The sequence below is a fragment of the Bufo bufo genome, chromosome 1 (genome assembly GCF_905171765.1).
Source record: "Bufo bufo chromosome 1, aBufBuf1.1, whole genome shotgun sequence".
In the NCBI taxonomy this organism is placed as follows: domain Eukaryota; kingdom Metazoa; phylum Chordata; class Amphibia; order Anura; family Bufonidae; genus Bufo; species Bufo bufo.
Window position 1 is genome coordinate 810,391,883 of NC_053389.1, and position 13,269 is coordinate 810,405,151.

Sequence of the window (13,269 nt, forward strand, 5' to 3'; positions counted from 1 at the left end):
AATACTGCTCCTATGTACAAGAATATAACTACTATAATACTGCGCCTATGTACAAGAATATAACTACTATAATACTGCTCCTATGTACAAGAATATAACTACTATAATACTGCTCCTATGTACAAGAATATAACTACTATAATACTGCGCCTATGTACAAGAATATAACTACTATAATACTGCCTCCTATGTACAAGAATATAACTACTATAATACTGCCTCCTATGTACAAGAATATAACTACTATAATACTGCCTCCTATGTACAAGAATATAACTACTATAATACTGCCTCCTATGTACAAGAATATAACTACTATAATACTGCTCCTATGTACAAGAATATAACTACTATAATACTGCCTCCTATGTACAAGAATATAACTACTATAATACTGCTCCTATGTACAAGAATATAACTACTATAATACTGCTCCTCTGTACAAGAATATAACTACTATAATACTGCTCCTCTGTACAAGAATATAACTACTATAATACTGCTCCTATGTACAAGAATATAACTACTAATACTGCTCCTATGTACAAGAATATAACTACTATAATACTGCTCCTATGTACAAGAATATAACTACTATAATACTGTTCCTATGTACAAGAATATAACTACTATAATACTGCTCCTATGTACAAGAATATAACTACTATAATACTGCCACCTATGTACAAGAATATAACTACTATAATACTGCTCCTCTGTACAAGAATATAACTACTATAATACTGCTCCTCTGTACAAGAATATAACTACTATAATACTGCTCCTATGTACAAGAATATAACTACTATAATACTGCTCCTATGTACAAGAATATAACTACTATAATACTGCCCCTATGTACAGGAATATAACTACTATAATACTGCTCCTATGTACAAGAATATAACTACTATAATACTGCTCCTCTGTACAAGAATATAACTACTATAATACTGCTCCTCTGTACAAGAATATAACTACTATAATACTGCCTCCTATGTACAAGAATATAACTACTATAATACTGCCTCCTATGTACAAGAATATAACTACTATAATACTGCCTCCTATGTACAAGAATATAACTACTATAATACTGCTCCTATGTACAAGGATATAACTACTATAATACTGCCTCCTATGTACAAGAATATAACTACTATAATACTGCTCCTATGTACAAGAATATAACTACTATAATACTGTCTCCTATGTACAAGAATATAACTACTATAATACTGCCCATATGTACAGGAATATAACTACTATAATACTGCTCCTCTGTACAAGAATATAACTACTATAATACTGCTCCTATGTACAAGAAAATAACTACTATAATACTGCCCCTATGTACAAGAATATAACTACTATAATACTGCCTCCTATGTACAAGAATATAACTACTATAATACTGCTCCTCTGTACAAGAATATAACTACTATAATACTGCTCCTATGTACAAGAATATAACTACTATAATACTGCCTCCTATGTACAAGATGATAACTACTATAATACTGCCTCCTATGTACAAGAATATAACTACTATAATACTGCTCCTATGTACAAGAATATAACTACTATAATACTGCCTCCTATGTACAAGAATATAACTACTATAATACTGCCACCTATGTACAAGAATATAACTACTATAATACTGCTCCTATGTACAAGAATATAACTACTATAATACTGCTCCTATGTACAGGAATATAACTACTATAATACTGCCTCCTATGTACAAGAATATAACTACTATAATACTGCTCCTATGTACAAGAATATAACTGCTATAATACTGCTCCTATGTACAAGAATATAACTACTATAATACTGCTCCTATGTACAAGAATATAACTACTATAATACTGCCTCCTATGTACAATATAACTTGATGACTGGTAGATTTGAATGACTTTTAAATGCCAGATACTCACCTTCAATAATATGCTTTCGTGACAAGCCCCTCTCGGTTTCTGCGCTGTATAGAAGGGTTGAGAAGAGAATTATGGAAAACAGAATTATTCTAATAAAATAAAACCTATATATTAAAGGGGTTGTCTCTCACTTCAGCAAATGACATTTATCATGTAAAGAAAGTTAATACAAGGCACTTCCTAATGTATTGTGATTGTCCATATTGCTTCCTTTGCTGGCTGGATTCATTTTTCCATCACATTATGCACTGCTCGTTTTGCTGGTTACGACCACCCTGCAATCCATAAGTGGTGGCCATGCTTGCACACTATAGGAAATAGCTTCAGCCTCTCTGGTGGCCGGGACCATGGGAGCGCACATAGGCTAGTGTTTTTTCCTATAGTGTGCAAGCATGACCACCACTGATGGATTGCAGGGTGGTCTGTAACCATGGAAACGAGCAGTGCATAATGTGGTGGAAAAATGAATCCAGCCAGCAAAGGAAGCAATATGGACACTCACAATACATTAGTAATTGCCTTGTATTAACTTTCTCTACATAATAAATGGCACTTACTGAAGTGAGACGACCCCTTTAAGCATTAAGTACACTGCTCAAAAAAATAAAGGGAACACAAAAATAACACATCCTAGATATGAGTTAATTAAATATTCTTCTGAAATACTTTGTTCTTTACATAGTTGAATGTGCTGACAACAAAATCACACAAAAATTAAAAAATGGAAATCAAATTTTTCAACCCATGGAGGTCTGGTTTTGGAGTCACACTCAAAATTAAAGTGGAAAAACACACTACAGGCTGATCCAACTTTGATGTAATGTCCTTAAAACAAGTCAAAATGAGGCTCAGTAGTGTGTGTGGCCTCCACGTGCCTGTATGACCTCCCTACAATGCCTGTGCATGCTCCTGATGAGGTGGCGGACGGTCTCCTGAGGGATCTCCTCCCAGACCTGGACTAAAGCATCTGCCAACTCCTGGACAGTCTGTGGTGCAACGTGAGAGAGCGAGACATGATGTCCCAGATGTGCTCAATTGGATTCAGGTCTGGGGAACGGGCGGCCCAGTCCATAGGATCAATGCCTTCGTCTTGCAGGAACTGCTGACACACTCCAGCCACATGAGGTCTAGCATTGTCTTGCATTAGGAGGAACCCAGGGCCAACCGCACCAGCATATGGTCTCACAAGGGGTCTGAGGATCTCATCTCGGTACCTAATGGCAGTCAGGCTACCTCTGGCGAGCACATGGAGGGCTGTGCGGCCCTCCAAAGAAATGCCACCCCACACCATTACTGACCCAATGCCAAACCGGTCATGCTGGAGGATGTTGCAGGCAGCAGAACGTTCTCCACGGCGTCTCCAGACTCTGTCACGTCTCTCACATGTGCTCAGTGTGAACCTGCTTTTATCTGTGAAGAGCACAGGGCGCCAGTGGCGAATTTGCCAATCTTGGTGTTCTCTGGCAAATGCCAAACGTCCTGCACGGTGTTGGGCTGTAAGCACAACCCCCACCTGTGTATGTCGGGCCCTCATATCACCCTCATGGAGTCTGTTTCTGACCGTTTGAGCAGACACATGCACATTTGTGGCCTGCTGGAGGTCATTTTGCAGGGCTCTGGCAGTGCTCCTCCTGTTCCTCCTTGCACAAAGGCAGAGGTAGCGGTCCTGCTGCTGGGTTATTGCCCTCCTACAGCCTCCTCCACGTCTCCTGATGTACTGGCCTGTCTCCTGGTAGCGCCTCCATGCTCTGGACACTACGCTGACAGACACAGCAAACCTTCTTGCCACAGGTCGCATTGATGTGCCATCCTGGATAAGCTGCACTACCTGAGCCACTTGTGTGGGTTGTAGACTCCGTCTCATGCTACCACTAGAGTGAAAGCACAGCCAGCATTCAAAAGTGACCAAAACATCAGCCAGGAAGCATAGGAACTGAGAAGTGGTCTGTTGTCACCACCTGCAGAACCACTCCTTTATTGGGGGTGTCTTGCTAATTGCCTATAATTTCCACCTGTTGTCTATCCATTTGCACAACAGCATGTGAAATGGATTGCCACTCAGTGTTGCTTCCTAAGTGGACAGTTTGATTTCACAGAAGTGTGATTGTGTCACGGATGGTGTACAGGAAACAAGACAATGCAATATAATCAATGACTCACTGGATCCACAACTAAGGAACAAAAGGGAGACCCCTGCATGAGACCTGCCACTCTCCCTGATTGCTCAGCCTATGCGAACACCCCAAAGGTGGATGGGCGCATATCCACGTACCTCGGCTATCTTATACCTGAAGACCCTACAATAGTGAGGGGACACGACCACCGGCTCCCTACACTAGACACGGAGGGAGTCAGGGTCTCCTTAAATCCAGCAGACAGAAAATCACAAATAAAGGAACAGCACTTATCTTGCAGAGGACTGGGAAATAAGAACAGCATGCACACACACTCCAGGAAGTTGTATAAGCCGCACACTACTGCATTATGGGGAGGAACTTAAAGGGAAGCAATCAGTCCAACTGCATGACAGCTGAGATAGACTAACGAGAAGAGGAACTGAAACCAAAACAAAGAAACTCAAGGAGGAGGATCTGGAAGGCTCCTGTCAGAGCTTCTCAGCTGTCTGGTTGTGACAGTACCCCTCCCTCTACGAGTGGACTCCGGACACTCAGAGCCCACCTTCTCAGGATGTGACCTATGGAAAGCCCTGATGAGACAAGTGGCCTTAATGTCCGTCACTGGGACCCACATCCTCTCCTCAGGACCATAACCCTCCCAATGAACAAGGTACTGGAGGGAACCGCGGACAAGACGAGAATCCACAATCCTAGAGACCTGAAATTCAAGATTTCCATCAACCATAATCGGAGAAGGAGGCAAAGGCGAGGGTACAATAGGTTGAACATAAGGTTTCAATAAGGACTTATGAAAAACATTATGGATCTTCCAAGTCTGAGGAAGATCAAGACGGTAGGCAACAGGATTGATGACAGACAGGATCTTGTAAGGCCCAATAAACCTAGGACCCAACTTCCAGGAGGGAACCTTCAATTTGATATTTTTGGTAGACAACCACACCAGATCACCAACATTCAGGTCCGGACCAGGCACACGTCTCTTATCTGCCACACGCTTATGTCTCTCACTCATGCTCTTTAGATTATCCTGAATCTTTTGCCAAATAGATGACAAAGACGAGGAGAATCTGTCCTCATCAGGTAAACCAGAAGACCCCTCTCCCGAGAAAGTTCCAAACTGCGGATGAAACCTATATGCACCAAAAAATGGTGACTTATCAGAGGACTCCTGACGACGGTTATTTAAAGCAAACTCAGCAAGGGACAAAAAAGAACACCAATCCTCCTGATTCTCCGCCACAAAACAGCGCAGATATGTCTCCAGATTCTGATTGACGCGCTCTGTCTGGCCATTCAACTGCGGGTGGAAAGCAGAAGAGAATGACAACCGAACCCCAAGCGAGAACAGAAAGCCTTCCAGAATCTGGAAACAAACTGCGTGCCCCTATCAGAGACTATGTCTGAAGGAATACCATGCAATTTGACAATGTGGTCAATAAATGCCTGCACCAGCGTCTTAGCATTGGGCAAACCAGGAAAAGGGATGAAATGCACCATTTTGCTAAAACGGTCCACCACCACCAGAATCACAGTCTTCCCCGAGGAACGAGGCAAGTCCGTTATGAAGTCCATGGACAGATGTGTCCAAGGACGGGAAGGAATGGGTAAGGGAAGGAGAGGACCTGATGGCCGTGAATGAGGGACTTTGGCACGAGCGCAAGTCTCGCAAGCTGCCACAAAACCCTCAACCGACTTACGAAGCGCAGGCCACCAGAATCTCCGAGCGATGAGATCCAGTGTGGCTCTTGCCCCCGGGTGCCCAGCAAGGACCGTATCGTGGTGTTCCTTAAAAATCTTGTGTCTCAAAGCGAGAGGCACAAACAACCTCCCAGGAGGACAAAGATCAGGAGCCTCTGACTGGGCTGCCTGCACCTTTGCCTCCAATTCAGGAAAAAGAGCAGAGACCACCACACCTTCAGCCAAAATGGGACCCGGGTCTTCAAAATTCCCACCTCCTGGAAAACAACGTGACAGGGCATCTGCCTTCACATGCTTAACCCCAGGGCGGAACGTGAAAACAAAATTAAACCTTGAAAAGAACAAAGACCATCTGGCCTGTCTCGGGTTCAGACGCTTGGCTGACTCCAAGTAGGCCAGATTTTTATGGTCAGTAAACACGGTAATAGGGTGTCTGGCTCCCTCCAGCCAATGGCGCCATTCCTCAAAAGCTAACTTGATGGCCAACAATTCCCTATCTCCCACATCATAATTTCTCTCTGCGGAGGAGAGTTTCTTCGAGAAAAAGGCACACGGTTGCCACTTGGCAGGAGAGGAACCCTGAGACAAGACCGCACCCACCCCTACCTCAGAAGCATCAACCTCAACTATGAAGGGTAACGAAATATCAGGTTGTACCAGGATGGGAGCGGAAGCAAAACTCTCCTTGATATTAGAAAAGGCCTTACGCGCCTCTACCGACCAGGAAGAAAAATCTACCCCCTTTCTGGTCATATCAGTAAGTGGTTTAACAACAGAGGAATAATTCAAAATAAATTTCCTGTAATAATTGGCAAAGCCCAAAAAACGCATCAGCGCCTTCTGATTCTCAGGAAGCTCCCACTCAAGCACAGCGTAGACCTTCTCGGGGTCCGTGCGAAAACCAGAAGCAGAGAGAAGAAACCCCAGAAATTGAATTTCTGGAACCGCAAACACACATTTTTCCAGTTTCGCGTATAATTTATTCTCCCGCAGGATGAGCAAGACCTGACGTAAGTGTTCCTTATGAGTCTTGAAATCAGGAGAAAAAATCAAAATGTCATCCAAATACACTAATACAAATTTTCCCATTAAATGATAAAAAATGCTGTTCACGAAATGCTGAAAAACGGCTGGGGCATTCATCAAACCAAAAGGCATAACCAAATTCTCAAAATGGCCCTCAGGGGTATTGAAAGCCGTCTTCCATTCGTCTCCTTCTCTGACCCTGACCAGGTTGTATGTCCCTCTTAGGTCTAATTTGGAAAAGACTTTAGCCCCAACAACCTGGTTAAACAGGTCCGGGATCAGAGGAAGCGGATAAGGGTCACGAATAGTGATACTGTTCAGCTCCCTGAAATCCAGACAAGGTCTTAAAGAACCATCTTTTTTCTTAACAAAGAAAAAAACAGCTGCAACAGGTGACTTCGAGGGTCGTATATGTCCTTTTCTCAGACTCTCAGAAATATAAGCACGCATAGCGACCCTCTCAGGTTGGGAAAGATTGTATAAACGAGATTTAGGCAGCTTGGCGCCTGGGATGAGATTAATAGGGCAATCGTACTCCCTGTGCGGAGGCAAATCCTGAACTCCACTCTCAGAGAAGACATCCGAAAATTCAGAGAGGAAAGGTGGTACAGTCTTAGTAGAAACCTCAGAAACAGATGTCATGAGGCAATTCTCTCTGCAAAAGTCACTCCAACCATTTATTTGCCTCGGTTGCCAATCAATGGTGGGGTTATGTTTAGTGAGCCAGGGTAGCCCAAACACTAGAGGAGTAGGCAAACCGCTAAGGACGAAACATGACACATCCTCAACATGAGCATTACTCACAATTAAACGGATATTGTGAACTATGCCCTTTAATGATTTCTGAGAAAGTGGAGCGGAATCAATAGCAAAAACAGGAATATCCTTTCCCAAAGTGCATACCTGGAAACCATGAGTTATTGCAAATTGATTATCAATGAGATTGACAGCTGCTCCACTATCCACAAAAATCTCACAAAAAATGCTCTTGCTCTCTAGCGCCACCCTAGCAGGCAGGACAAAACGGGAACTACAAGCAAACGGAAAACCTTCAATTTCCGCCTCAACCCTGCCAATAGTAACAGACGGAACATTTTTAAAAGATTTTTTCCTTTTTGTTTCTTTATTACTCCCAGAAAACTGCCTGTATCTCCTAGAGGGACAAACATTTGCCAAATGATTTATACCTCCACAACAAAAACAAACCCTCCCATGCGGGCTGAATCTTCTATTGTCAGAGGCAATCAACCCCAGCTGCATGGGCTCCTGCTCAGAAGGGGCTGACAGCGACTGAGACCCCTGCGCACAGAATGAGACCGCTGCATTGTCCCGGGACTGAGTATGACAGGAAGGAGAGATCTCTCCTCTTTCTCTAAGACGCCTGTCAATACGAACGGCCTGAGACATAGCAGAATCCAAGGAGGTAGGTCTCTCATGAAAGGCAAATGCATCTTTCAATCCCTCTGAAAGACCATGGCAAAATTGACTTCGGAGTGCAGCATCATTCCAACCAGTATCAGCTGCCCATCTCCGAAATTCTGAGCAGTATATCTCTGTGGATTGTTTACCCTGGCATAACAGACGTAGTCTAGACTCAGCCAGAGCAATACGATCCGGATCATCATATATCTGACCCAGGGCTAAAAAGAATTCATCCACTGAACGGAGGGGCCGTGCCCCCTCCGGCAGCGAAAAGGCCCAGGACTGAGCGTTACCACTGAGCAGCGATATAATGATCCCCACCCTCCGTTCCTCATCACCAGAAGAATGGGGAAGAAGGCGAAAATGGAGTTTGCAAGCCTCTCTAAAACGCACAAAATACTCACTACCCCCGGAGAACGTATCCGGGAGCGAGATCTTAGGCTCAGAACAAACTCCATGAACGCAAGCTGAACCGGTCACTTGAAACTGATAAAAAGTCTTACGGAGATCAGCTACCTCCAATGAAAGACCCTGGAAACGTTCAGCCAAAAGTGAAACCGGATCCATGCTTGAGACGGTTTAGGCGGCTTATAATGTCACGGATGGTGTACAGGAAACAAGACAATGCAATATAATCAATGACTCACTGGATCCACAACTAAGGAACAAAAGGGAGACCCCTGCATGAGACCTGCCACTCTCCCTGACTGCTCAGCCTATGCGAACACCCCAAAGGTGGATGGGCGCATATCCACGTACCTCGGCTATCTTATACCTGAAGACCCTACAATAGTGAGGGGACACGACCACCGGCTCCCTACACTAGACACGGAGGGAGTCAGGGTCTCCTTAAATCCAGCAGACAGAAAATCACAAATAAAGGAACAGCACTTATCTTGCAGAGGACTGGGAAATAAGAACAGCATGCACACACACTCCAGGAAGTTGTATAAGCCGCACACTACTGCATTATGGGGAGGAACTTAAAGGGAAGCAATCAGTCCAACTGCATGACAGCTGAGATAGACTAACGAGAAGAGGAACTGAAACCAAAACAAAGAAACTCAAGGAGGAGGATCTGGAAGGCTCCTGTCAGAGCTTCTCAGCTGTCTGGTTGTGACAGATTGACTTGGCGTTACATTGTGTTGTTTAAGTGTTCCCCTTATTTTTTTTGAGCAGTGTATTTTATTTTCATGTATGTGACCGCTCAAATTTTTTTGCTCACAGCTATGGGACTTCCTTGACTGGGTTCTTAACAAATCTCTATTGGTTGGATGTCACTGCTTCGGAATCTCTTATACAGCCCATATTGACCTTGCTTGATTCCACTAAAGTTGGATCCTTCCAAGAGTTTCCCTTGACACAGTTAAAACAACCTAATGTAGTCGTCGTCGTAAAAATAATGTGGCTTATGATTTATATTTTATGAATCATAGAAGATTTTTGACAATTGAACGAAGCCCAGTGTTATCCATGAGGCTTACATAATCCCTGTGGAATTGACACTTGTGTTTTGTGGGCTGAAGGGTCAATACTCATCTGATCCTACAGATTAGTCAATTGAATGATTTTCCAAGATTGTAGAAACATTGGCCAGAGAAAGGAAACGGCATAAAATAAAAAAGAACTAATACTTCTTTGACACCATCATGGTGGTCCTGTCAATGTGCCCATCTACCTATGTGACTGCTCCAATCAAGCATCATGCCGGTAGACTGGCATGTCATCAAAGAGCAATGGAGACCACTAAAGTGGTGGCACTAGAGCTGTAGGTATTGTGTCTTTTTGTTATTTTATGCCACTCCCTCCTCATGGCCATTTTTTTTTAAATCTCTTTATTATTAAAAAAATTTGTAGACAAAAACTCTAAGCCCTACAGTCAAAACATAGTTCACTAATCAGTATTGTCCATTACGACATCTGTGACACTTACTGGCCTCCCCAGTAGATTTTGGTTGTAACCACATAACTGGAACGTCTAAAAATATATAGAAAAATATATTAAAACAGCATAGATTAGATAGATAGCTAGATAGTCTGTCTAATATATGAATACTTACCTCCATTCTTTCTTCTTAAGAATGTTACCCAAAGTCTTCTCTGCTCTGTTTGGACGTGAGAAAATACGTTTTAGTTTTTGCACAAAAAATCATTTCCATCATGACAAAGAATAGCAAAACAGTACATGTGGGCTCTTCTCTACCACCTATATGTGGGCTCTTGTCTACCACCTACATGTGGGCTCTTGTCTACCTCCTACATATGGCCTCTTTTCTTCCATCTACATGTGGCCTCTTCTCTACCACCTACAGGTGGCCTCTTCTCTACCACCTACAGATGGGCTCTTCTCTACCACCTACAGGTGGGCTCTTCTCTACCACCTACAGGTGGGCTCTTCTCTACCACCTACAGGTGGGCTCTTCTCTACCACCTACAGGTGGGCTCTTCTCTACCACTTCAATTTTGCGTAAAGCAGACTAATGCCATCTACGTTCCATAGAAACGTTATAAAAAATATTTTTAGTACTGATTCTTTAAACATAAAAACAGGGCTGCTCTGTATTAAAATTTGCGCGTATTTAGCATGTAGTTTTTTCCTAGGCAGTTCTGGTGGAGCCTCCCTTACATTGAAAGCTTTCTCTTCTGTTCCTTCCCCCAGATATACAAGTTATACCGAGAGTCAGCCAAGCAGCATTAAGCAATTTTTACGGGTAACTGACAATTCAGTAGCAATGAGCTGATTAAACACAAATCGCCAGAACCCCGGTCATCATTTAATATAAAGCTGCGTGCATAGACATGGAAATTCAATTTAGGAGCCTGAAATGTTCTTGGCTTCCAAACAACTTGGCAAGAGAGTTATAGCCATTCTACGTAGATCTTAGTGATGAGCGAACCAAATTTTCTTCAGATTGACAACGTTCCACCTCATAAGATAACATGGGAGAAGTCTTTGTGTTGCGGATTTTCTGGCCGAATTTTCCGCCAATTTTGAAGACACCTTTGGCTTTCTTTTCCTTTTGAAAGTAAAGCCAATTTGCATATCTTTTCACCAGAAACTCAGAGGAACATTGTCTGGCCTTTAAGACTCCTCACGTCTATTAGGCGTTCTCCATAAGGAGAAATAGTACTCCCCTGATCCTGACTAAGGCCTCTAAGCCATTTTTTCTGCTCTGCACTAATGATGAGCAATTTCCCCAAAACAGCTGTCTGCAGATGAGATCCAAGTTATGCTTCAAGGCCTGTTTAAAATGTTGACCATTGACTTTTCCCTTTGGAAGGAAAGCTAATTTGTAAATCTTTTTCACAGAGGAACATTGTCTCGCCTATAAGACTCTTCACACCTACTAAGTGCTCTTCATAAGGAGAAATAGTACCCCCTCCGGATCCTGACAGAGGTCTATCATCTAGCTAAGCCAATTTTCTCTCCTCTGCACTGAGCAATAACTCCAAAACAGCTGTCTTCAGATGAGATCAAAGTTATGCTTCAAGACCTGTTTAATAGGTTGAGCATTGACTTTTCCCTTTGGAAGGAAAGCTAATTTGCATATCTCTATCCCAGAGGAGCATTGTCTCGTCTAAGACTCTTCACACCTACTGGACTCTCTCCTTAAAAGCATCTCCCTCTCTCTCATTTAAAGGACTTTTGATATGGATAGGATTGATTCCTATCCAAATCAAATTGCTTTGCAGATTCAGATGAATCAGAATTAAACAAATTTTAAGAAATTTGCTCATTCTAGTAGATCTATATCATCACAGTCCTTGATTAGCCTGGCTTGGACCCTAGGCAAGGTGAGGACTAGTAGTATGTTTTTGTTTACTTTGAATGCAAAAGGGGATGGGAAGGGGGAACTACCCAACAAATGCTACAGTAGTAGTCCTCAGCAGTCAGTTTTTAAGCCAAGGAGTCCAGGGTCCTTCATGGTTCAGATCATTTGTTTTCGAGATCTTTCTTTCATAAGGAGAGATTCTCTGTCAGTTAGGCTTTACCTTACATATACTGTACTTCAAAGGGTTTTCCAAGATTTTTTTTTTAAAGATGACCTACCATCAAATAGGTCATCAGTATCTGATTGGTGGGGGTCAGACACCTGGGACCCCTGCTGATCAGCTGTTTTGATGGCATTTTGCACTCCTGTGAGTGCCCCTGCCTTCTTGCAGCTCACCAAGCACAGTGCAGTACATTGTATGTTGGCTGTGCTTGGTCTCACGCTCAGCCTCATTCACTTAATCTGGGGCTGAGCTGCTCCTAGGCCACATGAACGGTGAACTGGCCTAGGAAAAGCAGAAAGAAGGCCGCGGCGCTCACAGGAACGTCACTGCCTTCTCAAACATTCACATACCGATAACCTATCCAGAGGATAGGCCATCAGTATTAAAGTCTCAGAAAACCTCTAAGCAACTGAGGTTACAATTTCATTGCAGTATCTTTTAAACACCAGAATTTTTGGAAGTTTTTTATTTCATTTTGGCAGTAATGTTCCACTGAAAATAAAGTAGAAAATATTGTCCTTCTGTAGAAGTCATCGCAAATGATAGGACCTCCTATATAGATAAGTAATCCATTGTCAGTTTACTGCGGCTATAAGGGGAAGATGTTATCGGAAGGGTAATCCTCATGATAATAGTAAGTGTAGACTTGGGACTAACAGTATGAAAGCTCTATTGTTCTCTTTCTAGGCCTAGATAAAGATGCCACGGAAGAGCAATGCATGGATCAGTGTAATGTGTTATGCTCTAATATAGTCACTATAGAAGGTGCTCTCTATGGTCTTAGTGATGGCCTAACTTAGAGAGTTAAAAGAGATTGTTTGCCATGCTAAAAGTCCAAACAGCAAGTGAAGGAGCCAAGACAGGAAGTAGAATCCATCCACCCTTTTTTTTTTTTTTTTTTTATGTATAGACTATTCATATATAGGCTGTTGATATGTGATAAAAATGTTTTGATGGAAGCGTCCCTTTAAATCAGGGGTGAGGAACCTTTTTGCTGCCAAGGGCCTTTTGGATATTTGTAACATCGCGGGCCATACAAAATTCTC

At 42.7% G+C, this 13,269-nt stretch overlaps 1 protein-coding gene across 2 annotated transcripts in view; it reads right to left on the reverse strand.

Annotated features, from left to right (window-relative positions):
* The window catches only part of KCNAB3 (potassium voltage-gated channel subfamily A regulatory beta subunit 3), an 87,698-nt gene that overhangs the window by 43,491 nt on the left and 30,938 nt on the right, over window positions 1-13,269 (reverse strand). For both annotated transcript variants that reach the window (XM_040415199.1, XM_040415198.1), the window contains exons 5-7: window positions 10,288-10,332; window positions 10,161-10,205; window positions 1,944-1,987 (exon numbers count right to left, since the gene is read on the reverse strand). In XM_040415199.1, the coding sequence (XP_040271133.1) occupies window positions 1,944-1,987; window positions 10,161-10,205; window positions 10,288-10,332 (134 nt within the window). The remainder of the gene's footprint in view (window positions 1-1,943; window positions 1,988-10,160; window positions 10,206-10,287; window positions 10,333-13,269) is intronic.